This window comes from Suillus paluster, assembly GCF_016628075.1.
Source record: "Suillus paluster strain FC165 chromosome Unknown EDB91scaffold_13, whole genome shotgun sequence".
Taxonomy (NCBI): domain Eukaryota; kingdom Fungi; phylum Basidiomycota; class Agaricomycetes; order Boletales; family Suillaceae; genus Suillus; species Suillus paluster.
The window spans coordinates 390146-415264 of NW_024537573.1; the positions used below are offsets into that span (position 1 = coordinate 390146).

At 49.2% G+C, this 25119-nt stretch overlaps 12 protein-coding genes across 12 annotated transcripts; 7 read left to right on the forward strand and 5 right to left on the reverse strand.

Annotated features, from left to right (window-relative positions):
• Positions 1 to 617: 617 nt before the first annotated feature.
• Positions 618 to 2297, forward strand: EDB91DRAFT_1236246 (uncharacterized protein; the record flags this gene model as incomplete). The annotated part of the gene is made up of 7 exons (XM_041321427.1): positions 618 to 692; positions 745 to 903; positions 959 to 979; positions 1028 to 1216; positions 1269 to 1596; positions 1831 to 2078; positions 2136 to 2297. The coding sequence occupies 7 exons, from the start codon at positions 618 to 620 to the stop codon at positions 2295 to 2297; spliced, it is 1182 nt and encodes a 393-aa protein (XP_041179645.1).
• A 1599-nt stretch (positions 2298 to 3896) lies between these two features.
• EDB91DRAFT_1049671 (uncharacterized protein) lies at positions 3897 to 4130 on the forward strand (the record flags this gene model as incomplete). The annotated part of the gene is made up of 1 exon (XM_041313480.1): positions 3897 to 4130. The coding sequence occupies one exon, from the start codon at positions 3897 to 3899 to the stop codon at positions 4128 to 4130; it is 234 nt and encodes a 77-aa protein (XP_041179646.1).
• A 1003-nt stretch (positions 4131 to 5133) lies between these two features.
• EDB91DRAFT_1345601 (uncharacterized protein) lies at positions 5134 to 7014 on the reverse strand. Its single transcript, XM_041325851.1, has 7 exons — positions 6600 to 7014; positions 6526 to 6541; positions 6315 to 6474; positions 6240 to 6278; positions 6117 to 6183; positions 5721 to 6057; positions 5134 to 5659 (listed from the first exon to the last, which is right to left on the reverse strand). The coding sequence occupies exons 1-7, from the start codon at positions 6960 to 6962 to the stop codon at positions 5415 to 5417; spliced, it is 1227 nt and encodes a 408-aa protein (XP_041179647.1). The 5' UTR covers positions 6963 to 7014; the 3' UTR covers positions 5134 to 5414.
• A 2854-nt stretch (positions 7015 to 9868) lies between these two features.
• On the forward strand, positions 9869 to 11341 carry EDB91DRAFT_133743 (uncharacterized protein). The gene is made up of 7 exons (XM_041325578.1): positions 9869 to 10159; positions 10213 to 10245; positions 10296 to 10468; positions 10518 to 10867; positions 10923 to 11058; positions 11109 to 11252; positions 11301 to 11341. Exons 1-6 carry the CDS (start codon positions 10004 to 10006, stop codon positions 11212 to 11214), a joined length of 954 nt encoding a protein of 317 aa, XP_041179648.1. The 5' UTR covers positions 9869 to 10003; the 3' UTR covers positions 11215 to 11252; positions 11301 to 11341.
• Positions 11342 to 12350: 1009 nt separating this feature from the next.
• Positions 12351 to 13105, forward strand: EDB91DRAFT_133891 (uncharacterized protein). The gene is made up of 4 exons (XM_041325640.1): positions 12351 to 12444; positions 12518 to 12523; positions 12575 to 12848; positions 13026 to 13105. The coding sequence occupies exons 1-3, from the start codon at positions 12442 to 12444 to the stop codon at positions 12839 to 12841; spliced, it is 276 nt and encodes a 91-aa protein (XP_041179649.1). The 5' UTR covers positions 12351 to 12441; the 3' UTR covers positions 12842 to 12848; positions 13026 to 13105.
• A 33-nt stretch (positions 13106 to 13138) lies between these two features.
• On the forward strand, positions 13139 to 14118 carry EDB91DRAFT_133934 (uncharacterized protein). The gene is made up of 2 exons (XM_041325664.1): positions 13139 to 13235; positions 13285 to 14118. The coding sequence occupies exons 1-2, from the start codon at positions 13148 to 13150 to the stop codon at positions 13833 to 13835; spliced, it is 639 nt and encodes a 212-aa protein (XP_041179650.1). The 5' UTR covers positions 13139 to 13147; the 3' UTR covers positions 13836 to 14118.
• On the reverse strand, positions 14004 to 14576 carry EDB91DRAFT_1119742 (uncharacterized protein). Its single transcript, XM_041318156.1, has 2 exons — positions 14249 to 14576; positions 14004 to 14136 (listed from the first exon to the last, which is right to left on the reverse strand). Exons 1-2 carry the CDS (start codon positions 14447 to 14449, stop codon positions 14029 to 14031), a joined length of 309 nt encoding a protein of 102 aa, XP_041179651.1. The 5' UTR covers positions 14450 to 14576; the 3' UTR covers positions 14004 to 14028.
• A 1310-nt stretch (positions 14577 to 15886) lies between these two features.
• Positions 15887 to 16394, forward strand: EDB91DRAFT_1049637 (uncharacterized protein; the record flags this gene model as incomplete). The annotated part of the gene is made up of 2 exons (XM_041313478.1): positions 15887 to 16182; positions 16229 to 16394. Coding segments are annotated over 2 exons (462 nt in total), but the record flags the coding sequence as incomplete, so codon positions are not given.
• A 1028-nt stretch (positions 16395 to 17422) lies between these two features.
• EDB91DRAFT_1119749 (Alpha/Beta hydrolase protein) lies at positions 17423 to 21010 on the reverse strand. Its single transcript, XM_041318157.1, has 14 exons — positions 20611 to 21010; positions 20056 to 20557; positions 19890 to 20003; positions 19700 to 19842; positions 19480 to 19564; positions 18819 to 19341; positions 18694 to 18759; positions 18550 to 18641; positions 18439 to 18494; positions 18316 to 18376; positions 18199 to 18246; positions 17971 to 18146; positions 17758 to 17826; positions 17423 to 17704 (listed from the first exon to the last, which is right to left on the reverse strand). The coding sequence occupies exons 1-14, from the start codon at positions 20862 to 20864 to the stop codon at positions 17647 to 17649; spliced, it is 2247 nt and encodes a 748-aa protein (XP_041179653.1). The 5' UTR covers positions 20865 to 21010; the 3' UTR covers positions 17423 to 17646.
• A 973-nt stretch (positions 21011 to 21983) lies between these two features.
• On the forward strand, positions 21984 to 22992 carry EDB91DRAFT_1268746 (uncharacterized protein; the record flags this gene model as incomplete). The annotated part of the gene is made up of 4 exons (XM_041324536.1): positions 21984 to 22071; positions 22110 to 22399; positions 22431 to 22452; positions 22507 to 22992. The coding sequence occupies 4 exons, from the start codon at positions 21984 to 21986 to the stop codon at positions 22884 to 22886; spliced, it is 780 nt and encodes a 259-aa protein (XP_041179654.1). The 3' UTR covers positions 22887 to 22992.
• Positions 22993 to 23003: 11 nt separating this feature from the next.
• On the reverse strand, positions 23004 to 23555 carry EDB91DRAFT_1246085 (NADP-dependent oxidoreductase domain-containing protein; the record flags this gene model as incomplete). The annotated part of the gene is made up of 3 exons (XM_041322618.1): positions 23004 to 23300; positions 23362 to 23443; positions 23494 to 23555. 3 exons carry the CDS (start codon positions 23553 to 23555, stop codon positions 23004 to 23006), a joined length of 441 nt encoding a protein of 146 aa, XP_041179655.1.
• Positions 23556 to 24019: 464 nt separating this feature from the next.
• Positions 24020 to 24451, reverse strand: EDB91DRAFT_1049572 (Cerato-platanin; the record flags this gene model as incomplete). Its single annotated transcript, XM_041313467.1, has 1 exon — positions 24020 to 24451. One exon carries the CDS (start codon positions 24449 to 24451, stop codon positions 24020 to 24022), a length of 432 nt encoding a protein of 143 aa, XP_041179656.1.
• Between the last annotated feature and the right edge of the window lie 668 nt (positions 24452 to 25119).

The following is a 25119-nucleotide window of genomic DNA, read 5'->3' on the forward strand; positions in this document are numbered from 1 at the left end:
TTGGGTGACAATTTTCCACATGCGGGGCAGGGGAAATGTTACTTATGTTAAATAAGTCCTCTTCTCGTGGTGGAATGTTCATGTCATCATCCAAGAAAATGCATGGCGTGACCTGGGCATCTTGGAACGTCCAGCAGGAAATGAATAGGCACAACCTACGAGGAAAAAGAGATGTAAATGCAGGTGAATGAACTGATGCAATGCGTTGAGGTACGGTATGTACACAGAAGACGGATACTTGGGACTGTGCTGCTGGAGCAGGTCATGTACTAGCAAAGATGCCGGTGGAGTGTTGCAAATATAGACCTTAGCCATAATAAAGAAGGAACAAGCCGACTATCTTCTGTTTATTTGATCTGCCTACTAGGGGAGACCACTTATCTCGGCGCAGGCGAAATGACGAGAGTTCATGGAATCGCAAGTACCAGGTACTTATGGGCAGCCCAAGGACAACAGGTAGCGGTATCTGCATTGACTCTGCGGTAAAGAGTAGGATAAATATTGTGGTGGCCCTTTGAGCTCTGAGTGTTGCATTCACAGTGGCACGTGTTGAACGAATGTTGGCTGAATCGGGAACAGCCGAAGACGCGTCTTGCTCTCACTAGATTTGCAACCAGATGGCAACAACTTCCCCGCCGTCCGTCATACTCACGGATGCTCTCGCTTCTCTCAATAAAGCAGTTAACATCGCCGTACGTTCATGGTCTTCCTGAATGCTGCTCGAGATGGTATTGACTTGCGTAGTTCACGAGCATACAAGACCAAACGCGTCTAGAAGTCACACAGGCAAGTGCTGAAGCACGAGAAGCACGTCGCGAACGAGATGAAGCTGTTAAAGCTCTCCATGAACTTAGACTTGAGGAGCAGGCATGGAAGCAGGAAGCAGGTTCTCGGAAGGCTGCTGTATGTGCCCAACTCAATGCTTGTACTCCATATGTGACCTCACCCCCTGACGCAGGTCGAGCAAGCCGAGCTCACCGTACGCCTGTTTGTTTGATAGTGTAGAGGTGCTGAAATCTGTGTGCAGGTAAAACATCATTTAGAGACAATCACTCAGCTTCGCTATGAGGCCGAGCAGTGGAAACAACAGTGTCTCCGTCTCGAAGACACGTCGCGCCAGGAAGCGACCAGCTGGAAGGAGCAGTTCCTCCGCGTTGAGCAGGAGCGTTATAAGCTCGCAGCGCGTGTTGATGAACTCATCGAAGAGCAACTTTCTGTGCGCTCCAATATCACTCCTTGAACTTCGAATCTGACGTTTCACGCAACAGCACACTGTCCAAACCCACTCGTCCAACACCCCTCTCATGACAATGTTCCGCTATCCCAACGCAAGCGCAAGCATTAGCGACCCATCCACATCCACTCGCCTCCGTTTACCTCCCTATGCCTCCGAACTTCCTGACGAATCCGCATCCACATCCAGAGCACCCAAACCGATATCCGCACAACAACTCCCCACTCCGATCTCCGAGAACCGTAGGGCCACCGGAGACAAGTCAAAACAGTACCTAATCCGACGCGTTCAGGCCGTGATTGAGGTACCCGTGAAGGAAGAGAGCGTGGAGACCATGGCTGATGAAGCACTGTCTGCATCAAGTTCTTCCGCATCATCATCAAGCTCGGTTTCAGCATCCACAGTACCAGGACCCAGTAGACTTGCGTCTTCAATCATCTCGAACAAAGCCATACTCAAGTCCAGCAAAACTACCAGCGGACCTAGTAAATCATCTGGGTTGGGCCCCAACAAAGTTGCCTCGGCTGCCAGCAAATCCGCACCAGCACACAAGCCTATATCGACTACATCTGCACCAGAACCTTCGAAATCAACAGCAAGGACTAGTAAGCCTTCACTCTCCGGCACTAGCAAAAAACCACCATCCAATCCCGCTACTAGTATACCTACATCCTCCACGCGTCCCGCTCGCAAAGTAAGCACCAAACGGCAGTATGTTGAGATCGATGAAGACGAGGAACAAGATAAAATATCGGAGCGGTGCAAGTCAGGTAGCGATGTGAATGACGAGGACGAAGTTGATTCTTCAGAAGAGGAAGACGACGAGCTTATGATGGGTGCTGAGGTGTGTTCCCTCTGTTATGAGCATTTGGCTCAGCATGCTGACGCTATTTCTTTCCAGGAAAACCGCCGCGAAGTTTATGGCACCAAGCGCATAGCAGCTATGAGCAATCTGAAGGCCGTCTTGCAGGCGCCAGTGAAAAAGAGGAAGCTGGTTTCAGGTACGGCCGCCGCACCAGCGGGTGCCGGGAAGAAGCCTCTTGTGAAGAGTGCGCGAGGGTGACAGCCCCTTCGAGCGGAAGGGGTCGACCTTACGTTCGTGATATTTATGTGCATTATGCTTATTTCTTCGCAACACGTCCTTCGTTCTTCTAGCCTCGGATCTTCACGGTTTATTCAACTTATCATTATCTACAATCCTCGTACGAGACATGCCTCGTTTTGTTGTATGCTTATAATGACACCGAATCGACCATGCTTACGATATACCAAAGTGAGACTCATGATCAATTCAACGTAACGGATACGCACAGGGCCAATGATATCGATAACCCACTACACAAGATCGCTATTCAGCGCCGGCTGACGTCTCCGCAATGTGGGAAGGCGGCCTATCTCTGAAATTTTGACAGGTGTGTTTGCTCACAATCGCTTTGTATGGTTCATAGGAAGAAAGTCGAGCGGCACGTTGGTACGATCATATCTCTTCGTTCTACCACCATTAACGTGCTTTCTGATAGAGGTAATCACCAAAGCTCGCGTCAGTGAAGATGTAAGCACATATTATGGCGCTTCAATAACCCTGCCCGGACAGGAATATTATATCAAAGTGGGTTTGGATCCTCGTTTCTTTGCGTCCCCTAACGATTCATAGTGGGCAGGCTATAACTCCAATACAAACACGTCAGATACATTTCCCTTTCATGGATGATGAACTCATTCTCCAACGTAACATACAGCTATGAACCGCTTTTGGAAACATGTTAACGCTGACGATGATGCTCACCCAGTCGGATACCAGATCACGGTTCAGGACCCCTGGATACGTGAGGCTTGGTCGACCTTTTGCTTGCGGCTCATCTGGCTTTGGTAAAGAGCAAGAGGTATAGAGACTGTTTCGAAAGAGTGGATGTCAAACTTGAATTATGCACGAGCTGTGTCCCTCAGGAGTTGTAGGCGCTGGAAAATAGAAGTGTGGTTGTCCAGATCTGTGTTTGGGACAGGGAGCAGTTGTTGACCACTGATTTCAACGATGTACTGAAGGTCGGAGGATGATATATAGGTCTGGCGAAGGAGCTTACATACCTGCAAGACCGTGACAATCGTCAGTATAGAAGCCCCATCCAGGACAACATCATCGATTTGTAAAATGTAGCTCACGGATGGATATCTCCGTAAGGAAGGAAGCTCAGAATGTAATACTGGAGTTCTTCAGCAAGAGACTGGAACTCGGCTTTGCGCTTCATGTTGTTCTGTCGTCACAAGTTGAGTCGACAATCACCGTACGAACAAGTAGCAAACCCTATAGCATAATGTATGACGACGACGATCCAGAGGTCTTCCTGTCAATGTCAAAATCTTCCTAACGCACCTCTACCTCGGTTTTGAAACTGCGGCGGCTCGGATCGAAAACTTCGTTGTAATATTAATATTGCTCCGTAGCGATGCCTCATACGCAGACAAGTCACAACTCTGCATGCTCTACTCTCCGAGTCCCTGGTTCAATGACTGATTCGGGCACAGCACACAATTTCATGTCAGACGCAAATCCAGCGTATCTTCTATTCTGCGGGACTGCTGCTATAAGTGTACCTGAGTTACGTCAGTGGCGTAAACTTCGTTCCTCTTCCACCATATCGAACGCCTTCTCAGCAACGACAAAATGTATTTCGTGGCTCCCGAAAAAGACACATTGACGCTGTGCTTTTCAGTCACTATCCTGACATACGGCGACGGATATCCTGTGTCGAACGCTTCTGATGCGACAGCGATGAGTTACTCGCTGTGCACCTCCGTCTGTGGGGTTGGACCACGACCTTTCGACTGGTTCAAGTTTTCGCAAGATTTCAGTGCATGGCTGCTGCCAGCTCCCCTTTGGGGCACAGTACAGGCGTGATGATTTCATGTCTGCTGTGTTAACTATTGGGTCACCTGCACTTGCTGGTTGCATCACCCTCCTCAATCACCGCTGGATCAACCGCCGATTTAGTCAATCGGCGGTGCAGCTCTACACGCTGTAAATCCCAGAGCTCCGAAGTCCTTCAAGTTGCTAGTCGACCAACCTTCTCCTGCACCTACTAATGCTCCTCGTCAACCTCCCTTTAGTCCTTGGATACCAAAAAATGCTGCCTCCTACCTCTCCCGATCGATTCCCCATTGACTCTAACCGCTACTAAGAGAGTTCATACTCCCATCTTTCAAAACTCATAGACGTCCAAATTCATCTTCCAGGACTTCTCCATCCCCTCTCACTCCATGGCGGTCCTATAGAAAAGCAGATTCCCGCCCACTCAACATCGACCCCCACTGTGATAAAAACTCACCCTTACCCGTAGACCTTTCATCCCCCCATATCCCATCCACGCATCAACCGCCATACCCTCAAAGAGCTCGATCTTCACTCCATCCTTCGCAATCCCCAACTTCGTCAGTATTTATTTTCCCCTGTCTTCTAATGTCTTATAGTGTCGCTAGGACATGATCTGCTCTTCGACGTCGGTCTACAGTTTCGTCCCACCTCTGGTTGACGAAAATGCGATCTCGTTTTGCAGATCGCCATGCGCGCAAGAGGCTCGAACGTTGTCCACACGGGTTGATCCTCAACCTACGTCTCTCGCTTTCCCACCAGACGAGCGCATGCTAAGGCTAGCCGAACGCTGGTCAGATTCGAACATGCACCCAAACTTGCCGTTGATAGGATCCGCGACGTCATTCTCAATCAAATCGTGGCGCTCGCTTTCCCGTCTCGCGACTCAGTCATGAGCCTCGGCAGGTCTTTCGATACGCTTGCGTCGGCTACGCCTCCCCCTGCTGCGTTAGCGTCGGGTTTGGAGCCTCTTGTTGATGAGATCCGTTTGCTGTCAAAGCGATTGTCTATATTGGCGCATATCCAGCGCGGTGTGTATCTTCCCTTGTACGAGCAGGAAACCTTTTCGTATTCCATCTTCTCGAATAGCTGATTCGATTTGTTGTTGTACCTGTACCACCCCATCATCGTCATTCTCTTTTTCGCATTTTTGATCTCCAGGCATTCGTTCTTTTTTGACCTTCATACACGACCCCGACGAAGCTGACGAAAACAAGCAGTGTACATATTACCTTATAATACCATACCTCCGTTCGCGTTCGCGCAGGGTAATCGAGAAATGATAATGTTGTGTACTTTTGATTTGATTAAATGTTAGACAATTTTCCTGCGTTTTGAGGGATTGGGATTGCTTCCTTTTCCTTCTACGTTCGAAGTAAATCGCGCGGGTCGCTTCTGCCCCCAACCATTGTCTGCACTCGCAGGAAACGGACGCGATCGTTTCTCTTTTTGACTTGTCTTCTTTTGTTTCTTTTCTATCGCTTTCTTTACAGCGCGTTTCCCCCCGCTCGATGCGATATCCTCGTAACGAGCTTTCATCAGCAACTCCTTTTTCTCGGCTGAATCGAGATGAGATGAGATTACGACGAATGAGGTGAAAGAGAAGAAAAGGATTCTTACACGCTTTCATCCACCACTCCGATTTCCCCCTCTCCCTCTTCTCCTTTTCCTCCCTCGCGACCTTGCCAAGCGCCTCCATCTCCACTTTCTCCCTCTTATCCCTATTGACAGCGCTTTCTCCCCTCTTCACAGCAAGCTCCAATCTCCCCACTTCATGCTCGCGTTCGAGGCGTTGGTCGGCGGGAGAGTTGAGCAGGAGCTTGCGCGCGCGTTTGAGGTTGGAGCGGAGGGTCGAGAGTTCATCTTTGTGCAGGGTTGAGAGGAAGGTGTATTGGGTACGGAACTTTTGGGGGTCGAATGCTCCTGTTATGTGGAGGAAGCGGGGATCGCGGGGTTGCTGGCAGTGCGAGTGAGTGAGTGAGTGCGTGCGTGCGTGGTGAGAGGGGTGGAACGTACGGGTGGTTTGGAGTCGATCACTATTCTCCGCCTGCTGACGGGTCGTTTGGAGGTTATTTCAGTGGGTCTGGCGTAGGATTGTTGATGAGTGGATGGGTGAGGGATGGGGATGGGGATACTTACGCATGTTTGCTAGATCTTTTGGCGAGGTCTTTGCGTGCTCTAGAGAGTTGTTCAGTTTCTGGGGTTTATTTTGACTTGCCTTTGGAGGTGGTTAATCGAGGGCGTTCGTCCTTGTCGTTACTTGAATATGCGTCTTCTGATGCGTCAGACTCGGATTCTGAATCGGTGAGAGCGCGAGTTTGAGAGAGGGTGTGTTGGGCTTTGCGGAGCATTCCTAGAGGTAAAGAGGATAGATCTAGACACAAGGATAAGTCAACGAACGCAGATGTAAGAATTGAATACATACTGTCCTCGAGAGACCGCTTGCAGAAAGCACATAAGTTAGTATACCTGCACCAGCAACCAAGAAAAAGAGTGAACCAATTTTCTGGAAGGTTTTGCAGATGGGATGACATTGATGTCGTCTTCGTCGTCATCTAGATCCGTTTCTTCTTCTGTTAGGGCTTCACTCTCTTCATCTTCATCTTCTGCATCCACCCACTGCACCACCCGAGGCGCGTCCGCATCGTTATCGTCATCGTGTGCATCACCGAAGCTCTCGTCAGAAACGCTCTCCGAGCCAAATTCCGCTTCAGACTCGGTTTCTACATTGACATTGACGGCTTTTGGTTGGGTGCGTCGGAAGGCTGATTGTGGTGGTGCTGGGCGGGTGCGGTGTTGGGGGCGGTGGTGATGGTGATGGCGGTTTTGGGGTTTTGTGGATGGATGAGTGGTATGGGGCATGTTTGGACGTTGGGTTGGAACATTTAGGGAGGCCGATATTGCAGTCACGAGCTATGGGCGCCTGCAGAACGCTGTGGGAATTTCGGAACAACGCCGAGGCTCCCAAGCTTCTCGCTGTGTGCATTCACGGCAACACTTGCGCCCACCAGACGAACCTCGTGGCTACCACCAAAATCCTCGCTGCTGCCTCACTCGATATCATTATGGTACATATGTACGGTGGTCCAGATACGCAAGTTGGAACGGTTCACGTGAAGCACATACAGCTAAATTCTAATTATCACTGGAACGTCGAAGCTGGTTCAACTGCATCGACGTTTCATGTCAGTGATAATTAGAATTTGTTGCCAGCTCGGGCCCATGCTCACGGGTAACCTTGTTAAAGCCTGGTCGTCCCCAACCTGCAAGTATGTACCAATTTCCAAGCGTTCAAAGCTCCAACGTCCTCACTAAGTCTGGTTTATTTCGACTCAATTGCTTCAGATCTAGATTTTTATAGGTCAACACCTTGCCAGGGCGCCGTGGATCGCCTCAGACGACCACCCATCATCACGGCTTCTAAGTCCCGGATTCCTAGACCGTCGTGTCTTCCTTCTCTGCGCGCGAACATTCTTTGGACTTCGGAGGAGATAGTTGTGCCAAGGGAACAAGCATGTACCGAGTCGGTGGGACGGTTCGTTCCCTACTTCCGTACTCTGGGCCCACTGATTACCTCCACTATAGCCTTTCTCCTACCAGATGGGCCGCCACCTGCCAATCAGGGTCTGATTAGGGAACCTCAAGTCGTTCACAGGACCTATTGCATAGAAGCAACATTCACAACAAGGCAGGTCATCTTGCAATCGGGTCCTTCTCCACACCAGAAGGGCTGCAATAGTTACAGCAAGGGAGGGGGATTGGAGTTCGTACCGATCCTTGGACACGGACCCGAAATATTATAACATGGAGCCTGTAACGAGCCATGACGTCGGTTAAGCTTACGATATGTCGGCAAGTGAGTCGTATGTTCAGATCTCTCAATTCAACTGTACTGATCGAAGCTAAGATATCATTGTCCAACTGGTTTCAACCTCTCGTTTTCTGGAATGGCCAAAACCTGCAAGAATGTATACAAGCCCTTGCGACTGTCTGACGAGGTCCGACAATAACGTTACTTCACTTTGCATTCAGTGTTTCTTTTTTCACGGATATCCACCATATCGTTCATTCATCTTTGGGAGGGGTCCTCCCGCTGAATATGGGATTTGAAACGAACCGATCCGTGGGTCGAACGCAAACTTCAATGATTAGACAAGCTTATCTGCAGAGGCAGGTCGCACCTGTAATACTAATCTTGCCATACCGCCGCTCCATCGGGTAGAGTTCACATTCGCCCCTCGTGCATATGGTGGTCACCAACGCCTGATCGCACTGGTAGTCAATGAAATACGTCGCGTTTCCATATTGACCTCAATGCTATCTTACGCCTCTCACACTAGCCAGCGTCAACCTATAGCGAATGAGTACCCCAACGATCTGAACTCGAGGTGCTTCTTTTCATTCCACACGCATGATTTCATCCTCTCCAGCTGTCGCAGCCAATTGGTAACCCACCACTTCTCGCAGAAGGCCATAGATGGCTACAACAGTCATCTTGCGCAGTTTGTTCGCCTGGCAAAATTGGTATCGGCACCCCCAGGAAGTGGTCTGACATCAGCAAACATTATTTCGCACCCATGCACCCAGCACTCAGCACTATGTCCCACAGTTCTGTCGACGTTCCTGGAGAGGCTGGATCCAGAGAACAGAGTCCCAAATATCTTTCACAAAGCGCAGTAAGTCTTGGCGTGCACCGCGAGTCCTTACACTCAGTGTATCCTTGCTAAAGTATCTTATTTCGAACAGACTGCGCTCGTACGTGGAGCCGTGGATTTGTTCGTTTGCAGCATCAACCCCAGACCATGCACTTCGTCGCTTACATCACGATCGTTGACGCAATATGATCTCTGTGCATCCGTCGAACGCTACCAAGTTCCTCGCTATGCCACAAGACATCCTCCTGGCGTCCGAGGAGTAGTCAGCCTGAACGACATCATTCATCATAGTGGGCACCAGGGCGGAAATAATTAGAGGCAAGCAGCGGTGCACATCCGCGATTTCGTGCTATGTCAGGCCGCAAGAAGCGTTGTGCGTCCTACTCAGGAAGCGGTTTCCGAGGATTGTGGTTTTTGTCAAGTGCCAGCTCTTTGAACTAAGCATAAAATTACTGGTACGTGTTCCCCGATGCTTAATAACAACATATCTATATGGACTGTTTCTACAGCACGATGAGCAGTCGACTCATCGACTCATCCGGGCGCATATACCAAACCTTTACGGGTCCCACAAGCTGCTGCGGCACGCCTATCGGCCTTTCTATTACCAACTAGCGTGACCGACGTCCGAGGTCAAACAACACGCGCAACACCTACTGCTCCATCACGCCTGTGCAGCCTCTATGTCCATACCCAGCACCACCATTTCGCAGGGAGAGAACTTCAGACATGCAAAACCAGTCGGGCACCACGGGATCTCTCCCGTTCCAGAGGGGGACGGATACCCTGAGATACGCTTGCTCTGCCAGGCGCCTCAAGGAGCCATCATCCGAAAGAGCTTGAACGCCTGCACCTTTACAGAGATTGATATTTTGAGCCAGACAGGTAGGGAAAACGGAAGTTCTGTCGTTTCTATCACAATCTGATGACAGATTATAGCTTATCTCTCTATCAGCGATCTTATAACTCAGTCGTTTGTCCTGTACTTAGAATTTGGTGCTGTATTGCACGAACAATTGAACGATTAGTAAATGGCGCATTTACGGAGAACTTCGTCTCGGCGCAGTAGATTCGACTGTCCAGAGAAATAGACGCCGTTTGTACCTGTTATGTCGTGAGTCATAGGAGGCCTTGCTTGAAGTGCTTCGTGTTCGTTTGCTGTTATACCTGGCTGCGATCTCGTTCGGCATCACTCCCCACTACTTGCACGACCACCTCCGCTCTCAGGACGTACATCAAGCTCTCCCGATGGCAACTAAAATGAACCCAGAGGACCTCAGAAGGACAATCGGACGCTTCCGAGTTCTGATCTTGGGAAGAGCGAACGCAGGTAAAACAACCATTCTTCAGAAAGTCTGCAACACCACGGAACGGCCAGAGATTTACAATGCCAAAGGAGAGAAGGTACGGTATATTCTATAGCATGCGGGCATCGTGCGCTGATCACTTGTGAGTAGATTGATGCCGTCGTCGTAGAAGGCTCGAGATTGGTATGTGCACCACCTGTCCTATGGGAATGCATGCGCTGATAGATGCTTAGCGCGGAAATCACGATATCACAAACGAGATGGTGTTCAAAAGCAATCCCGGTTTCGTCTTTCACGACTCGTGCGGTTTCGAAGCGGGCTCTGTAGAAGAATTCGAGGAGATGAAGAAATTTATCTCAGAACGTGCAAATGCGACGAAATTGGAGGAGCGACTGCATGCCATTTGGTAAGTGACCCCCTCCTACATTCTGTGCTTGTTCATTGCTGTCATACAGGTATTGTATTCCAATGGACGACCATTGGCGAACATTCCAGCGGTCGGAGGAGAAATTCTTCTCTGAGTGCAATACTGGGAATGGTGAGCTTGCAACTTCAGTGTCCCTCGTCGTGCTCGGACTACATAACAATTCTTCAGTTCCCGTAATTGCAGTATTCACCAAATTTGAAGCTCTCCGTCCAGTGGCATTCGGAGAACTGGAGAAGCAAGTAATCAGGCTATCGAAGGAAGAGTGCTCAGAGAGGATTGCCCAACGTGTCGAAGAACTGTTCAACAACACACGTGTCTGGGATCGGTTATGCGACCCTGAAAACCGCACTCATCCCAAGTGCTATGTACGCTTACAAAGTGAGTAGTTCTGATTGATTTGTCCAGTGAATATTCACATGAGTCACCAACCCAGATATGAATGAACCAGACACAAACTGCAACATCCTGGTGGAACGCACTACTTTTGCATTGGATGACGAAGAATTGCGGCTGTGCCTAGTATTAACACAACAGTCAAATCTGGAACTTTGTATCAAGTGTGCTGTTAAGTGAGTTGCAAACTTACAAGTCCACCTGCTTGTGTTACAACATCATACAGAACACTTGTGGATTGTGCTCATCAACAAGTCTTGCAACTTCCAACAGATCATGAAGCCTACCAGTGGGACCTTGCTAAGTGGTTTCCATATCTCTCAGTAAGATAACAATATCATGATGACTTTGTGATTGGCGCTAACCAATGGTAAGTATCAAACTGCTAAGACTTGAAACCCACTCATATCATCTATAGCTGTCTTCTGATGATAGCTAGTAAGATGCTGGTTTTTGCACCTGAACCAATGCTGATGGTCCCCATCCCTTGCTGCTCCTGGCCTGTTGACAGGAAGTAAGTGCCTTGACGGTTTCTGGTCCTGGACCAATGCTGATGGTCCCCATCCATTGCTGCTCCTGGCCTGTTGACAGTTTGTAAGTGCCTTGACGGTTTCTGGTCCTGGACCAATGCTGATGGTCCCCATCCCTTGCTGCTCCTGGCCTGTTGACAGCATGTAAGTGCCTTGACGGTTTCTGGTCCTGGACCAATGCTGATGATCCCCATCCATTGCTGCTCCTGGCCTGTTGACAGGCCGTAAGTGCCTTGATGGTTTACTGGTCCTGGACCAATGCTGATGGTTCCCATCCATTGCTGCTCCTGGCCTGTTGACAGTTTGTAAGTGCCTTGACGGTTTCTGGTCCTGGACCAATGCTGATGGTCCCCATCCCTTGCTGCTCCTGGCCTGTTGACAGGCCGTAAGTGCCTTGATGGTTTCTGGTCCTGGACCAATGCTGATGGTCCCCATCCCTTGCTGCTCCTGGCCTGTTGACAGCGAGTAAGTGCCTTGACGGTTTCTGGTCCTGAACCAATGCTGATGGTCCCCATCCATTGCTGCTCCTGGCCTGTTGACAGCATGTAAGTGCCTTGACGGTTTCTGGTCCTGGACCAATGCTGATGGTCCCCATCCCTTGCTGCTCCTGGCCTGTTGACAGTTTGTAAGTGCCTTGACGGTTTCTGGTCCTGGACCAATGCTGATGGTCCCCATCCCTTGCTGCTCCTGGCCTGTTGACAGTTTGTAAGTGCCTTGATGGTTTCTGGTCCTGGACCAATGCTGATGGTCCCCATCCCTTGCTGCTTCTGGCCTGTTGACAGCAAGTAAGTGCCTTGATGGTTTCTGGTCCTGGACCAATGCTGATGGTCCCCATCCCTTGCTGCTTCTGGCCTGTTGACAGCAAGTAAGTGCCTTGATGGTTTCTGGTCCTGAACCAATGCTGATGGTCCCTGTCTTTTGCTGCTCCTGGCCTGTTGACAGCAAGTAAGTGCCCTGGCCCCTGATGGTTTCTCCTCCTAAACCAATGCTGATCATCCTGATACCTTGCTACTGCTGGTTCTTCAATAGATGGTAGGTGTCTTTAATGATTATGTCTTGTGTTGACACATGATACTGAAGATCATATTTTCACTGATTGCAATAGCCTAATGTAAGTGTCTTCTACTCTATCAGACATTCTCATCACTCACATAATATGTAGCTTGTTGAGTATCCCTCTGTCATAACTTGTTTTCCATGTTCACTCATCTTGCTTGTGCACTGCATAGAATGTGAGTGCTGTGTCACAGCTCCTCCTGATTGGTTGTTGATTTTTCTGATTGACTCTCCCCTAGCATGTCAGTCCTTTTCGTATAGCCATGTAATTCCATTTCTGTACTCATTGTATGTTGACAGGGTGTATGTTATCCCCTGTCTTGTTATGCATCAGTGGTGTGCTGACACACTCAATTTCATTGGTTTTACATAGCTTGTAAGTTCAATCCATTGGCTAATCATCCAGTTTTGACACCTTGATAGTTTGTAAGTCATTTGGACATTGTCTTGTTATCCCATGGTTGATCAATCACAATTATTGACCAAACAGCATGTAAGTCTTTGCATTAACAATTCCTAGAATGACACCTCATGATTCTTACATTACTGCGTAACAGAAGGTGATGGTTCTGTTTGCAATGGTTCTGATGCTAACTTTGCCATCTCAATCACTAGAACGATGTCTGGATATTGGATATTTTGTCTGTTCTTCGGCCTTTGGTGGGTTTGTTTCTCCACAATGATCCTTACAGTCGTTGAGAGCGTGCAACAGGCTGGCGAGGGAACACAGTTCACCACTGTGAACGGACTTATTCGGACTGGCATTGGTGAGTTTCTGACCGCATGGCCAGCTGTACTTTTAATAACACATCGCAGCTACCATTATGGTCCTCGAATACTCCGCCTTCCTCGAGCATGACAATAAACTGGAGTTCATCAAGTCTGCTGTAAACTATTACATGAAATCTCCTATGGCTGTCACTGTGGAGAAAGTCGTGACGGAAATTAGTGATCGGGGCTTCAAGAAAGTGCCTGAGGAGCACACGAAAGAGCCTCAGAAGTGGAAGAAGATTTTCAAGTGGACTCGGAAACTCATGCCGAAAACTCAAGTCGCGCCGGAAACTCAAGTCGCACCGGAAACTCAAGTCGCGCTGGAAACTCAAGTCTTGACGGAAATTCAAGTCGCGACGGAAATTACTGTTCGAGGCTACGAGAAAGAGGAGTTGAAGGAGAAGATCCTCGAGTTCATCCTTCAAAATCGCATGTGTACGTCCCTCGCTTCTTTGAACCTGGAACTCGAAGTTTACCAGCAGTGCAGCAAAGGACTTGATCGCAAACCTGAAGAAGTAGACCGTGACAATCGGGCCAAGTTTCCTGCTTTCGATGCTTCTGTTGTGTACGATATCGAGCACACCTTCAACTGCTGAGAGGTGTAGACTGCTTTTTTTTGCTTTCAGAGTTTCGATGCTCCTTCCCATGCTATCATGATGTAATACTATACCGACACTTCAGCTTCAACTGCTGAGCATTGCAGACTGTGTGGGGTTTCAACACCCTTTTCTCGAATCGCATTCTATCGTGTTTTGTTTTGTACAATGTAGACTCGCGCTCGTCAAGTGATCACGGTTCATTCTTCCTTTTAGGAGCGACAAGACTAAACTTGAGCATAGGTTGAGTATTCTTCGACGCTAAATCGGACCGGCATGACGACGGACACGACTGGCAATACTGTCGATGTTGGGATTAAGTCATATACATGAAAATCCGGGGAGACGCGGTGAACTTAGAACAGACGAATCATTCAAGAGCGAATCACAGGATCGTATTGGTGTCTCATAACCTCACTGGATCGACAAGAAACGAGCGAGGAGATATTGGGCAGCAAGCCAAAACGACAAGAAATAAAGCGGACATATGCAACAGTATCGTGTGGCGCGGTCACAACAGAGGTAGCGCCTGAACGAGTTGATAGCCCGAGAATTTGGACGAGGAAAATGCAGGCAATAGAGGCGAAATGAGCATGACGATCGATTGTGCTCATGACGGGAGACCCACCATAGATATACTCACTGCGTCCAGCTCCCTCGCTATTGAATCCATTCTTCCGTGCACCATAGAGGGTGAATGGCTCTTAAATGATAGCTGCGACCCCGGGTAACTTGAGGTGATCTGAGTTCAGGCTCGGGTGACCGTGCCAGGGCAGACGGCGGTAGCGCCAGTGGAAGACCCTATAGATGAATATTCAATGTGCTGACATGCAGGTAGGTGCCTTGGCGGTTGGAGTTGCACGGCAAGTGTGGTTGGCCTTCGATATGTCGATTAGCGATGCTCAGTAGAGTACAGACTAGTGTTGATGCAGTCGCTGCTCCAGTGCTCATAGGTGGTCAAGTAACAGACATTCGTGAGCAACTTTGTGGACCTACATAGCCCAATTAGCAGTGCAAGAACGGCGAGAGCTAACGATAGACTTATAAACAGTCGTGGCTTTGCTGAACGCTATGTAGACCGCGTGGCATGTCTTAGAGTAACAAGGGACAACTTGAACAAGTGGTTGAGATTCACAAGGATTGAGTCTGATGTAATAATACGGTCGATTCCTTCCGTCTGCACCCATGGAAGCAGCTTACATAAATTTACAGCAAGACAGGCAGTTCGTACCACAACCACAAAACCGAGTCATCATGACTTGACTCTCCCTCTGAACAAAACATCACACCGACCATCCGTATTCATTAACTCGACTGCAGTGATTCCGATGATGAATGTCAGGAATATTCAATCGAGAACATGCTAGCCAACCAACCTTCTGATAACCTCCCATCTTTCACAACTCATAGACGTTCTGTCAGGACTGCTTCATCCCCTCTCATTGCTCACTCGACATCGACCGTCACTGTGATGACAACTCACCCCTACCCACACACCTTTTACCCATATCCCCTCCATGCATCCCTTCAACTGCCATTCGTTCTTCTCTTCGACGTTGGTCTACAGTTTCGTCCTACTTCTGGATGACGGAAACACGACATTTTTGACAAATGGTGGTACGCTGTTGCACAACGAAAATACCTGTCCATCACGCATACTTCCCCTCTCTCGATGTCCTTCCGGAAAGCAACTCCTGGTGGAAATATTTCTCTGAATTGGTGGACTACACCCATATGTAGTCAGTTGCGTCCGCGACCTCCATCGCCTACATAGCCAACTTTCCATCAGATTCTTTCGCAATTGAAGTCGACGGCTAAGCCACTGGTACAATGTGACTCTGGTTGATTCTAATAGTCATCGGATGACTACTACCCTTCTCGAAATGAGACTGCAATCGCTTACAAGCGGCTTATGATCGTGCCGACCGACAATTACTCCTAGCAATATCAGAGGCCCTGCTCATCCGGAGAGCTTTAACAATAACTGGTCTCCAGACGAGCCGCGTACCCCTCCCGTGTTAAATTACTCACGTCCATTGCAATAGGCCTATACCGCAGAGACTATCTTCGTGGTGTTCAAAGTAGCATCAGAGAACGCCCGAAGCGGTATTCCTGTTCGTCGTGAGACTGATTGGGTTGACATCGTTGAAGATTTCCACCTCAGCAATCGTCGTGGGGTCCTCCAGGAAATCGCCATTTACTGTGCGCTGCCGGACGGTGTACAGCGCCGCCAGTGGGCACCTGACGTGTTCAAAAGGATGGCTGTCGTTTCATGTGATGCGGATGTATTACCATGGGGAACAATTGGAGCAACAGTGACTGGTGTATTTGACTCCTACGACAGTGCGTTTCTTTTGGCATACGCGATATGTGGACGAGTTGACTGACCTCAGGCCGAACATCGGGTGCCGATCTCTGAGTTGCCTCATTTACGGAGGTATATCGACATTAATTTTGGCAATGCTCCTGACGTCGAGCATTCTCGCCCACTACTCCGCATCTTATTCCAGACAATCGCTACCGCTGTCCGCCCGGGTTTCTTTGGTGTTGTCGCACTGACTGCGAAGGATGGGCAATACTGCCGGCTATTCTAAATTCTATCTCGGTGTGGTTTCAAGTATTCCGGCTTCTATTATACATGCTCGTACACATCCAGCGTGATTGGTAAGGGAAAGGGTACATGCCTTGCGATTATAGAAACTTCACCTCAAGCTGCACTGGATTAGTGCCTTTGTCCTGGCGAGTACCTCGCGTCTTTCCCGTGGTTTCGTGAATCTTCTATTGCACACTCAGCTTTGAATATCTACATCGCAGCGACTGCGACTTCGCTTGCCAACGCTCGCACATTATGATACACTAGCGTGACATGATGGCCCGTGTACTGTTGTAGACAAGCACTTGGACTGCTTCCCCAACTCTCCAGAGGAGGGCTTTATGGTGATGGTCGAGCGTTCGCACTATACTCGTGTCGGAAGCATTGTTTTCGTCCATATATGTCGGGTTTCGGATTCGGAAACAGATCACGAGCTTAGATGCTGGTACACGCTGGGGCTCTCTTTGTTGACGCCAACAGTGTTGATTGTGAAAATAAAATAAAAAAGGTTGCGAACTTGCATGATGGGTGGACGACCGAAATTAATATCAACTTCACGCAACAGAAGTCTGACATAAATTGTAGCAAAACGGGGCCTCGAACCAAGAGACTCCTGGCTAATCCCGCACAGTAACGCAACAGGGACCAAGATACCACTCGACTATTTGACCTTTTTGAAATCAGAGCTTAAAAACAGAATATACCTACTTGGTAATCCACATTATCAACTTCGTCCTGGGACGACGTTTTGACCAACTTATCTCGAGCCTATAACATCTATACACCTGAAACCAACATGCATCGTGTGTGATATGAAACCTAAGGATCTTCGATTGTTTTCTTTTTTGTTATAGGATGAGTATCAAAATATTGCATTCAGCGATGATATATATACCGCTAAAAACAAGGCATCCTTCTCTCGAACTGACAGAGTAATATATAACTTATTTCGATTGTCCGTAGCATCTTCTGAGGTGACGTGCATGTCCCTGAGAACATTTTCGCGGACGGCGGCGTGCAGGCCGGTCTTACGACGAGGTACGTCCGGGGGCAGGTCAAGTGATTCAACTCTACAGAATGCATATAGATCGCAGAGTTCCCGAAGCCAGTTTTTGATCCGAAGTACAGATACATTTCAGCTACATTTTACAGATGCCCCAAAGTCACTAGGAGAAAAGTTACCCTTCGGTTTTGACATTTTCTCCAGCAGTTTCATGCCTAAGTAAGCCCGATGAATTGATCAAACCACCTAAACACCTCGTGGTGCCATTTCAAACTGTTCCCGTCAAAGCATCAGCTCATGCCCTGCATACAGAACTGCATACGCACCTATTCCCAGCATTTATCACCCAATGGTTCTCATCTGGGAAGATCAGAAGACGGCTCGGGACGCCCAGCCTATGCGTGTCGATCAGTACGAATCATCCGCGAGGAGTAAGTATCAAGAAGAAGTGGAAGGTGAATAGTGGGTCGAAAAGAGACGATAGGTGAAAGAGTAACGATGTGTAAAAGAACGAAAAGAAAAGGAAAGAAAAAACGCACTGCTGCAGCGCGTGAAACACCGCAATGCCATCTCCCTCTGGGAGCCTGTAATCCTTGCTGCTATGAATCGTCAGCTGCGGGGTGGACCACTTGGACACAGTGTATGCGGGACTGTATTTCCGCGATGCTTCGAATGCAGGGGGATCCCACGGGCGTCCTCCCCATTCGTGGTTGAACTGCGGCGTGTTAGTGCTTAGCGATGTTTGGTAGGATTGTTGGGAGACGCACGAAGAACAGCTCGTCTGTGGCGTAGCCGTTATAGGTTGTGTCGAATACCTGTGCCATGCCGATGGATTAGTATATTCCCATTCGATCCTTCATCAGCCGAAGTAAGGGAAAACGCACTCCATCGTGGCAAACGAGTGCCTTGAATCCAAATCCGAGCTCGGGGTTGCCTTGGATCCAGCTGTGAAGAGCGAAGATTAGGACACAAGGTGATTTAAAGGACGAGATTGGAAGAACACGAACTTGATCGCATACCCGCCGTAACTCGCACCAGCAGCTACCGTGCGGTTCTGGTCGATCTTTGCGCAGAGGTCGACATCAGGATACGTCGAGCGCAGGGAAAAAGAACCTCACCTCTGGGTAATTCTGAAGGATATATTTCCATCCCATCAACAAGTCCTGGATCGGGCGGCCTCCCCAGTTTTGGTTGATCCCATCTGTAAAGTCTAGGATACTGCGTCAGCACCAGAGCAGACAAGACAAGAGGGCATCACCCACCCTGTCCAAACGAAGTGGACCCCGTTGGATTGATGGCAACGACCACGTATCCCTGGCTCGCAAACACTATAGCGCACGACCAACGTTATCCCAGCCCTTGTAACCTCACAAAAGCGAAGACGTACCATTCGGATTCCACCGCGTCGACCACTGATCATACCACGCGCTCTCCGGGCCACCATGGATAAGCAGAACCGCAGGCCACTTCCCATTGACTCCACGTTCGAATCCAGGAGGAGTAATCACATAGCCGTGCGTGTCCTGCCCCTCAGCCGTGCCTTTGAACCAGAAGTCCTTCCCGGGGGCGAGATCTTTGCCCTGGAGTCCTGCAGCGGAAAATGAAGTAAGACGCGTAAGAGTTGTCCCCTTCACATCTGCTTGTCTTCCTGCTACAAGATCCCGCTCGGTTGCGTCGAGCCCACTAAGCTCGTACACCTCGTTCGGAGACGTCAGGCTCGAGAGCGCAAAGATGGCCTTGCCGCCTGGGATCGGCGTGAAGCCGGAAAGAGAGCCGCTGGAAGTGAGGGCTGTAGGCTGAGAGGTTTGTGTGGTGTTGGAGGCAGGTGTGGGAGGAACAGCCAGCGCGAAGAGCTTGACGCGGGCGTGATCGCCGACAGTGGCGTAGATGAGGGAAGAAGAAGGGGAGAACTGGGATTAAGAGTTAGCTGGCTCAGTATGACAGCAGAGTACAGGAAAAACGTGTAAAACGCATAGAGGAATTGACGAGAATCACGATGTGGAAGATAGGCATAAAGGAAAAGAACAACTGGATGAAGATGGACTCACGATGATAGAATCAGGGGAGCGGTCCCAGTCCTCTGTAATGGTGAAGCGGACATCTTTCTTGAGGTCGTAGACCACTACTTTCGCTCTGTACGTGTAAAGTCGATAACGTGGGAAGTGAAATCGAATGGCGGAGCGGGTGCGGAAGCGAGTGTATGCGCGAGTGAGAGGTATATGCATGAATTCAAGTCAGAGTAGCTCTTGAATAGGCTGCACAACCCACCGATCACTCTCATGGCCATTAAGAGCCAGCTCCAGCCACGCGACTTTATCGCCAGAAGGGCTGAAGACGGGGGAGTGCGTCGCGCCCTGGACGCCCGATGTGAGCTGCCTGAGGTCCTTTCCGTCATGTGTAACAAGGTAGACCTGGTAGCAGTTTAGTATAGAAGGGACGAGATAGAAAGTACACGCACATTCTGCCTGGTATGCATGGCCTTGGGGAGTTGCGGATCCTTGGCAGTGAAGATGATATGCGTCGGGGAAACATCATAATCATCTGTCTCACCGAACGGTTCCACAGGGGAGGACTAGCACGGTTTTAGTTTACCACCAGCCCAAAAAGCTGTAACAAGCACTCACAAGTCCCGAGCCCTTCAGCGCATTCACGTAGGTGTCCCCCAGTACCCACTTCTCACCTAGCGCCGAGCTACCTATTTTCGCCAGACCAACACTAATGAGTGCCTTACTCTTGGGACCAACCCATGTATCCCACTGGCGCTCAAACGTCTCATCATACACCAAGGCAGAATTCCCCCGATTCTCATATGCCGCGTCCTGCTCCTTCACGGTCTCGACGAGGCCATCAGGATACACGTATGCGGAGAACACGAGGCGCTGAGCGCCGGGGCTGTAACGGAATGCGCTTGCGGTGGTGATGGGGAAAGATCCTACGAGGGAGGAGAGATCAGAGGAGAGAGGGGAAGTGGTGATGGGGATGGTGTAGAGGCTCTGTGTGTTATCCTTTGTGACGATGTGTGCGATGGTGCGGGAATCAAGCCAGAAGGCATCGCCGCCGTCGGGCAAAGGAATGTCATAGGTGTGGCCACCGTCGAGAGAGACGATGGAGAGTGACTTGTGAGACCTAACAGCCAGATAGTGTTACAACTTGAACGAGGAAAAGAACGAGAAGCGTACTTGCGGTCCTGGAAGGAGTAGGTGCTGATGGGTACGATAGCTAGATCGCCGATGTCGTTCGGCAGAGGCTCACCAGGTCGAGGGAGGGTGAGCATATCTTGCGGGGAGAGTGCATTTGCACCCTCGCTGAGGGTAAAGTCTGGCTTGGTTGCAGCCATCTGAGCAATTTGTGGGGCAAGAACTGATGAAATGGAACTGGAATATAAAGGCACCTGAGCAGCAAAGCCCAGCTGCAAAAAGGGGAGGATGCGCATGGCCAACTGATCAATAGATCGATAACGATCAGACCGATAATTTAAGGCTCGAGCCTAGGCGTGTACGCTATCCGTACACTTTACGCCTGTACTTTAATTTTGGACGAGGTCAGTCACGAGGTGGTCAATTCAACAACGAATGTTACTCACCGTCGTGTGCAACACGGTAGAACACGGTCGACGTCGTGCGACTACACAGCCAGTACCGCGTGCTTTCGTGGGTAAGGATCAGATCACCTGCTGTAGTGCACTACGACATCCTTGCGTTATGTATGACAGGCATGACCAAGTACAACTCAATTTCGAATCCTGGCAGTACTTACTACCTCCTTCAGAGTTCAGCTGACTCCATGGTTACCCAGTTACAAAGGTTCAGTTGGATATCTATAATTGTTCGCGAAGATCCATCGCCTCGCTCCCTATGTATCGCGGCCTGAGCTTTTTGATTCAACTAAGAGCTATAGCACAGTTGCATCATGAGTATTTTCGTGCCGGCCCTGTTGGACGTAGTGTGTTCGGCGTTCGTAAAGGTCTTGGTTGATTCTTGCAACATCTTCCATTGATATGCTACAAACTATAGGCGAAAGGGGGAAGTTTGGGATATGAAACTCATCGACTCTCCAAAGTTTAGCTTTCCCATTCGCCTGATTTGAATATTGTCGTCGACGTCTGAGGCGACGTAGTCTTCCCTAGTCAGACCATAGAAGGAAGACAGTCGCGTTGGCGCCCCCAATACCGTAGTACAAATCGTTGCCTTATTTAGTAACTCAAAAAACATGCCGAAACCTTTGGCAACTATTTCCTATCATCTGCCTTCCTACTCACGTGTTTCCACACCTCTGACGCCCACCCCACTCAAAAGGTTTCTAGCGTCAGATGAAAACTCCCTTTCTCGGTTCATTCTTCACTTCCAGTCACTCAGGACGAAAAAGGCATAGACAGATGCAACTAGCATCCCCGAAACGACTAGCAGCAAGCTCGCACATGTACTTTGTGCTATCGACCATGTCAACTGGACACTTTCGGAATTCCTATACTATGTATTTCGCCCTCCTATAAAGGGTGATAAATCCACTTCTCGAACACCTTCATATGCTGCTTACGTTCAGCACTTCCTTCATGGTCACACCCAGTACACCCCTGCCGACACCCCTCATGCGTCTGCAGATGGCATCCTCAGCGACAACGACCCCGAACACGATCTCATGTATGCGACAACTCCTCCATACACTGACCTCAAATGAGTGCGTCCTGTGCTCTCCTCATTTGCGGTTCAGATTGTCAAGTACAAGTTCGTTGCGGACATCAAGCACGCCGTGAGGCCTGGCAATGGCCTATACATCTCATTCACTCCCTCTGAGTTTCGTAACGCCTCAGATTGGGATGACATTGGAAGCTTGACAGTGATCAAAGTCGAAGAGATTCTTCGCAAGGAGCATCCCCTTTCAATGGCGCTTCTAGAGGCTATCGCTGCCGATCCGCAACGCAAGCGCCGAGGCCAAGTCACTCTGCGTCAGATTCGCCCCGTAAAACTTGTGAGATCCCAATGGTTTTGTCATTACAAAGTATACTGATTTTCATGCCACAGGTTTGTATACACGCACTCTCTTCTCTAGCATTCTGTCATTCCACTCATGCCCAGGCTCTCCCAAGGCCCGTAGAATCCATAAAATTGCGTTGTCGGTTCCATATGATCTTTTTGTGTACAACAGCCGCATTGGTCAATCTTCGTCATATAGTGCCATTTATAGAGCGCTTCAGATGCTTTGCCTGCGAGAAGAAAATCAAACTCGCCTCCTCGGTCAAAATTTGACAAAACGAGGTGTTCTTGTGATTGACAACGTCCAGAATTACCTAAGGCAGTGCGATTCTCGCATCTGTCGCTCAAATGTTATGAATGTTGGTCTGGCTGGTACCTACATCGAACTTGAGGACATTGATGTTCTTGCATTTGACATGACCGCAAAGAGCCGTCTGTTGGACGAGAACAAGCGCATGACTACCAACGTAGAAGGCAAGTGACGGGTCTTTCGACAGTGATATCATGACACGCTCCACATCCCTTGATAGATCACGATGGGGGTCTCCCCGTGGTCGCGAGCATATTGTTTTGCCTTGGACACAATCCAGGCAGGTGTATCAGAGATACCCTAATAAAGCTAGTCTCATAAATTGATGTGACAGGTGTTGGACAGGGGCGTTAATATGCGTTACCAGGTAGAGAACTTTGCCCTGCTGAACAAGGATGTGTAACCCATTCATGACCTCCTTAACACTAGTGTCGAAATCCCACCAGTGAAGATATAAGATGTCGATGTAAGACGTCCTACGTTTATTCAGGCTTGCCTCCACACTGATGCGCATCGACATGACGCTGTTTCCGGTGTAGGAAATATTCTGCGCCTCAGAGGAGCCTCGTTTGAAATTCATAGTGTACTGTCCAAAATATAACCATTAGCTCGAAGAAGATTCCCGTGAAGTGTGATGAATAGCATACCTTTGTAGCAATAACCAGCTGGTCACAGATACCGCGCTTTTCTGCCCACTCGCCGATGATTTCCTCTGAGCTTTCGTCTTGGCTATTACAATCCACTTAGGCCGACTCGCAGCCTTGTAAAATATCACTCACTAACTGTTCGCAGTATCGATGAAATTTCCGCCCGCATCATAATATGCGTCTAGCAGCTTCATTGAACACTCCTTGCATAAGTTCTTGGAGGCTTAATGCATTAACGAATGTAACTACAAGACGCAGAAGAATGCATTGGGAGCAGGTGGATAGATACTCATGATGGTAAACTCACAAAGAAGAAGTGGTAGCGTCCATGCCCTAGGCTATGATGTCCTTATAAACGATGACGCAACGCGACAATCAAGAAAATTTCCATTTATAGGTAACCAAGAATACAAGTCCATTGACAACCGACCGACCACTATTAGTGAACTGGTATTGTGAACAACCGTACTTCAAAGGGAAACTTCAAACCAAGTACAATAGCAGAAGAAGAAGCGAAAAAGTGAGACAAATGGTCCGTAGTGTAAGCTGATAATTCTTCGAATTTCAAGATCATCTGGTGATAACAACTCCCTGCTTGATCTGCAGTAAGCTTGTGTTCGAATCTGGATATGTGTGTTGTAAAACGACTTACCTGTATTTACATGCCACAGAAACTTTTGGCTACCTGGGTGGCGGTAGCAGCGACCTTGCCCGCGGCGACACCAGTGTTGTCCGTCAAGGTGTTAAATGCCTCCTCTGATAGATTGAATGTGTACGCTGCATCAATAGCGGTGACATAAATGCTCTCATATTTCCCAGTGGGAGTGGTGTACTCCAAATGCCAGCAGGTACCGCACAGGGCGGAATTCCAAGTGGCGCCAGGAATGCCCCCAATGTTAGGGAAAGACGGAAGGGAACCGAAAGTGGTGTAGCCCTTCGTCAACAGGCCATTGGCACCGTTGGAGCAGGCGACTTGGGAAAGAGAGGTGGCTGAATTGTCATAGAAGTTGTCATAGGTCACATTGTACTGCGTCGCGAAAGCGGGCAGAGCAAAGGCAGAGAGAAGAGCGACAGCGGAGGAAAGCTTCATTGTGCAGATAGCTGTTTGAAGACGGAGTTGTTTGGAGACTGGCTTGTTTGAAAACTGGATTGTTGATGACTGACCTCTGGAATATGACCAGGCTTTATAGTCCATGCCCATCGAGAAACGGAGCGCGCGTAGCCAGAATTCGGACTTGGTTTGCGCACCTGGATGAAATACAGCTAGACCGCCAAGGACGCAAGGTAGTAATTGAATCAAGTGCCGGATGACAGTTGTCAACGCTGGTGGCTGCAAACCTGTGGGACGAGGCAGGACAGCGGGACGTGGAGACCGCTAACATTCAAATACGGTGACCCGGGTGCTGGAGACGAACGGTGTCATGAACTGAATTCGTGTCAGGGGCTTTACATAACTCCATGATTGGCTACCGAGATGTCTTCGACCACCGACAGTGCTGTTGCTTGCCTTGGCAGTATGTTACCATGCACTTTCACGAATAGGGCGCGAAATATGGAGAGAATGACCACATGACCCTGCGCCGAGAGTGTACCTAACCCCATCCAAGACAAGTTTTGTCATAAGCAGGACGACACAGGTTACAGTACATTGTGGCTTACACACGGCGGTCTTTCGCCATGTCTGCATTGATCTGTTTTCAGTCATCCTTGAATACTGTCAATAAGCGAACCACGACGAAGATTGCAGCAGCCTTTGCC

Bases quoted from the DNA above. Each gene is read 5' to 3' on its own strand.
- EDB91DRAFT_1345601 (XM_041325851.1), bottom strand. From the start codon at position 6,962: ATGCCCCATACCACTCATCCATCCACAAAACCCCAAAACCGCCATCAC. The intron at 6,058-6,116 runs GTACGTTCCACC...TCGCACTGCCAG, and splicing joins TGATCGACTCCAAACCACCC to CAACCCCGCGATCCCCGCTT. The intron at 5,660-5,720 runs GTAAGAATCCTT...ATCTCGATTCAG, and splicing joins GGAGTGGTGGATGAAAGCGT to CCGAGAAAAAGGAGTTGCTG.
- EDB91DRAFT_133743 (XM_041325578.1), top strand. From the start codon at position 10,004: ATGGCAACTAAAATGAACCCAGAGGACCTCAGAAGGACAATCGGACGC. The intron at 10,160-10,212 runs GTACGGTATATT...ACTTGTGAGTAG, and splicing joins ACAATGCCAAAGGAGAGAAG to ATTGATGCCGTCGTCGTAGA. The intron at 11,059-11,108 runs GTGAGTTGCAAA...AACATCATACAG, and splicing joins TGTATCAAGTGTGCTGTTAA to AACACTTGTGGATTGTGCTC.
- EDB91DRAFT_133934 (XM_041325664.1), top strand. From the start codon at position 13,148: ATGATCCTTACAGTCGTTGAGAGCGTGCAACAGGCTGGCGAGGGAACA. The intron at 13,236-13,284 runs GTGAGTTTCTGA...AACACATCGCAG, and splicing joins ACTTATTCGGACTGGCATTG to CTACCATTATGGTCCTCGAA.
- EDB91DRAFT_1119742 (XM_041318156.1), bottom strand. From the start codon at position 14,449: ATGAGCACAATCGATCGTCATGCTCATTTCGCCTCTATTGCCTGCATT. The intron at 14,137-14,248 runs GTTATGAGACAC...CAACATCGACAG, and splicing joins TTTCTTGTCGATCCAGTGAG to TATTGCCAGTCGTGTCCGTC.
- EDB91DRAFT_1119749 (XM_041318157.1), bottom strand. From the start codon at position 20,864: ATGCGCATCCTCCCCTTTTTGCAGCTGGGCTTTGCTGCTCAGGTGCCT. The intron at 18,760-18,818 runs GTACGTCTTCGC...CGTGCGCTATAG, and splicing joins GACGCGGTGGAATCCGAATG to TGTTTGCGAGCCAGGGATAC. The intron at 17,827-17,970 runs GTGCGTTTTTTC...CGACACGCATAG, and splicing joins GTGTTTCACGCGCTGCAGCA to GCTGGGCGTCCCGAGCCGTC.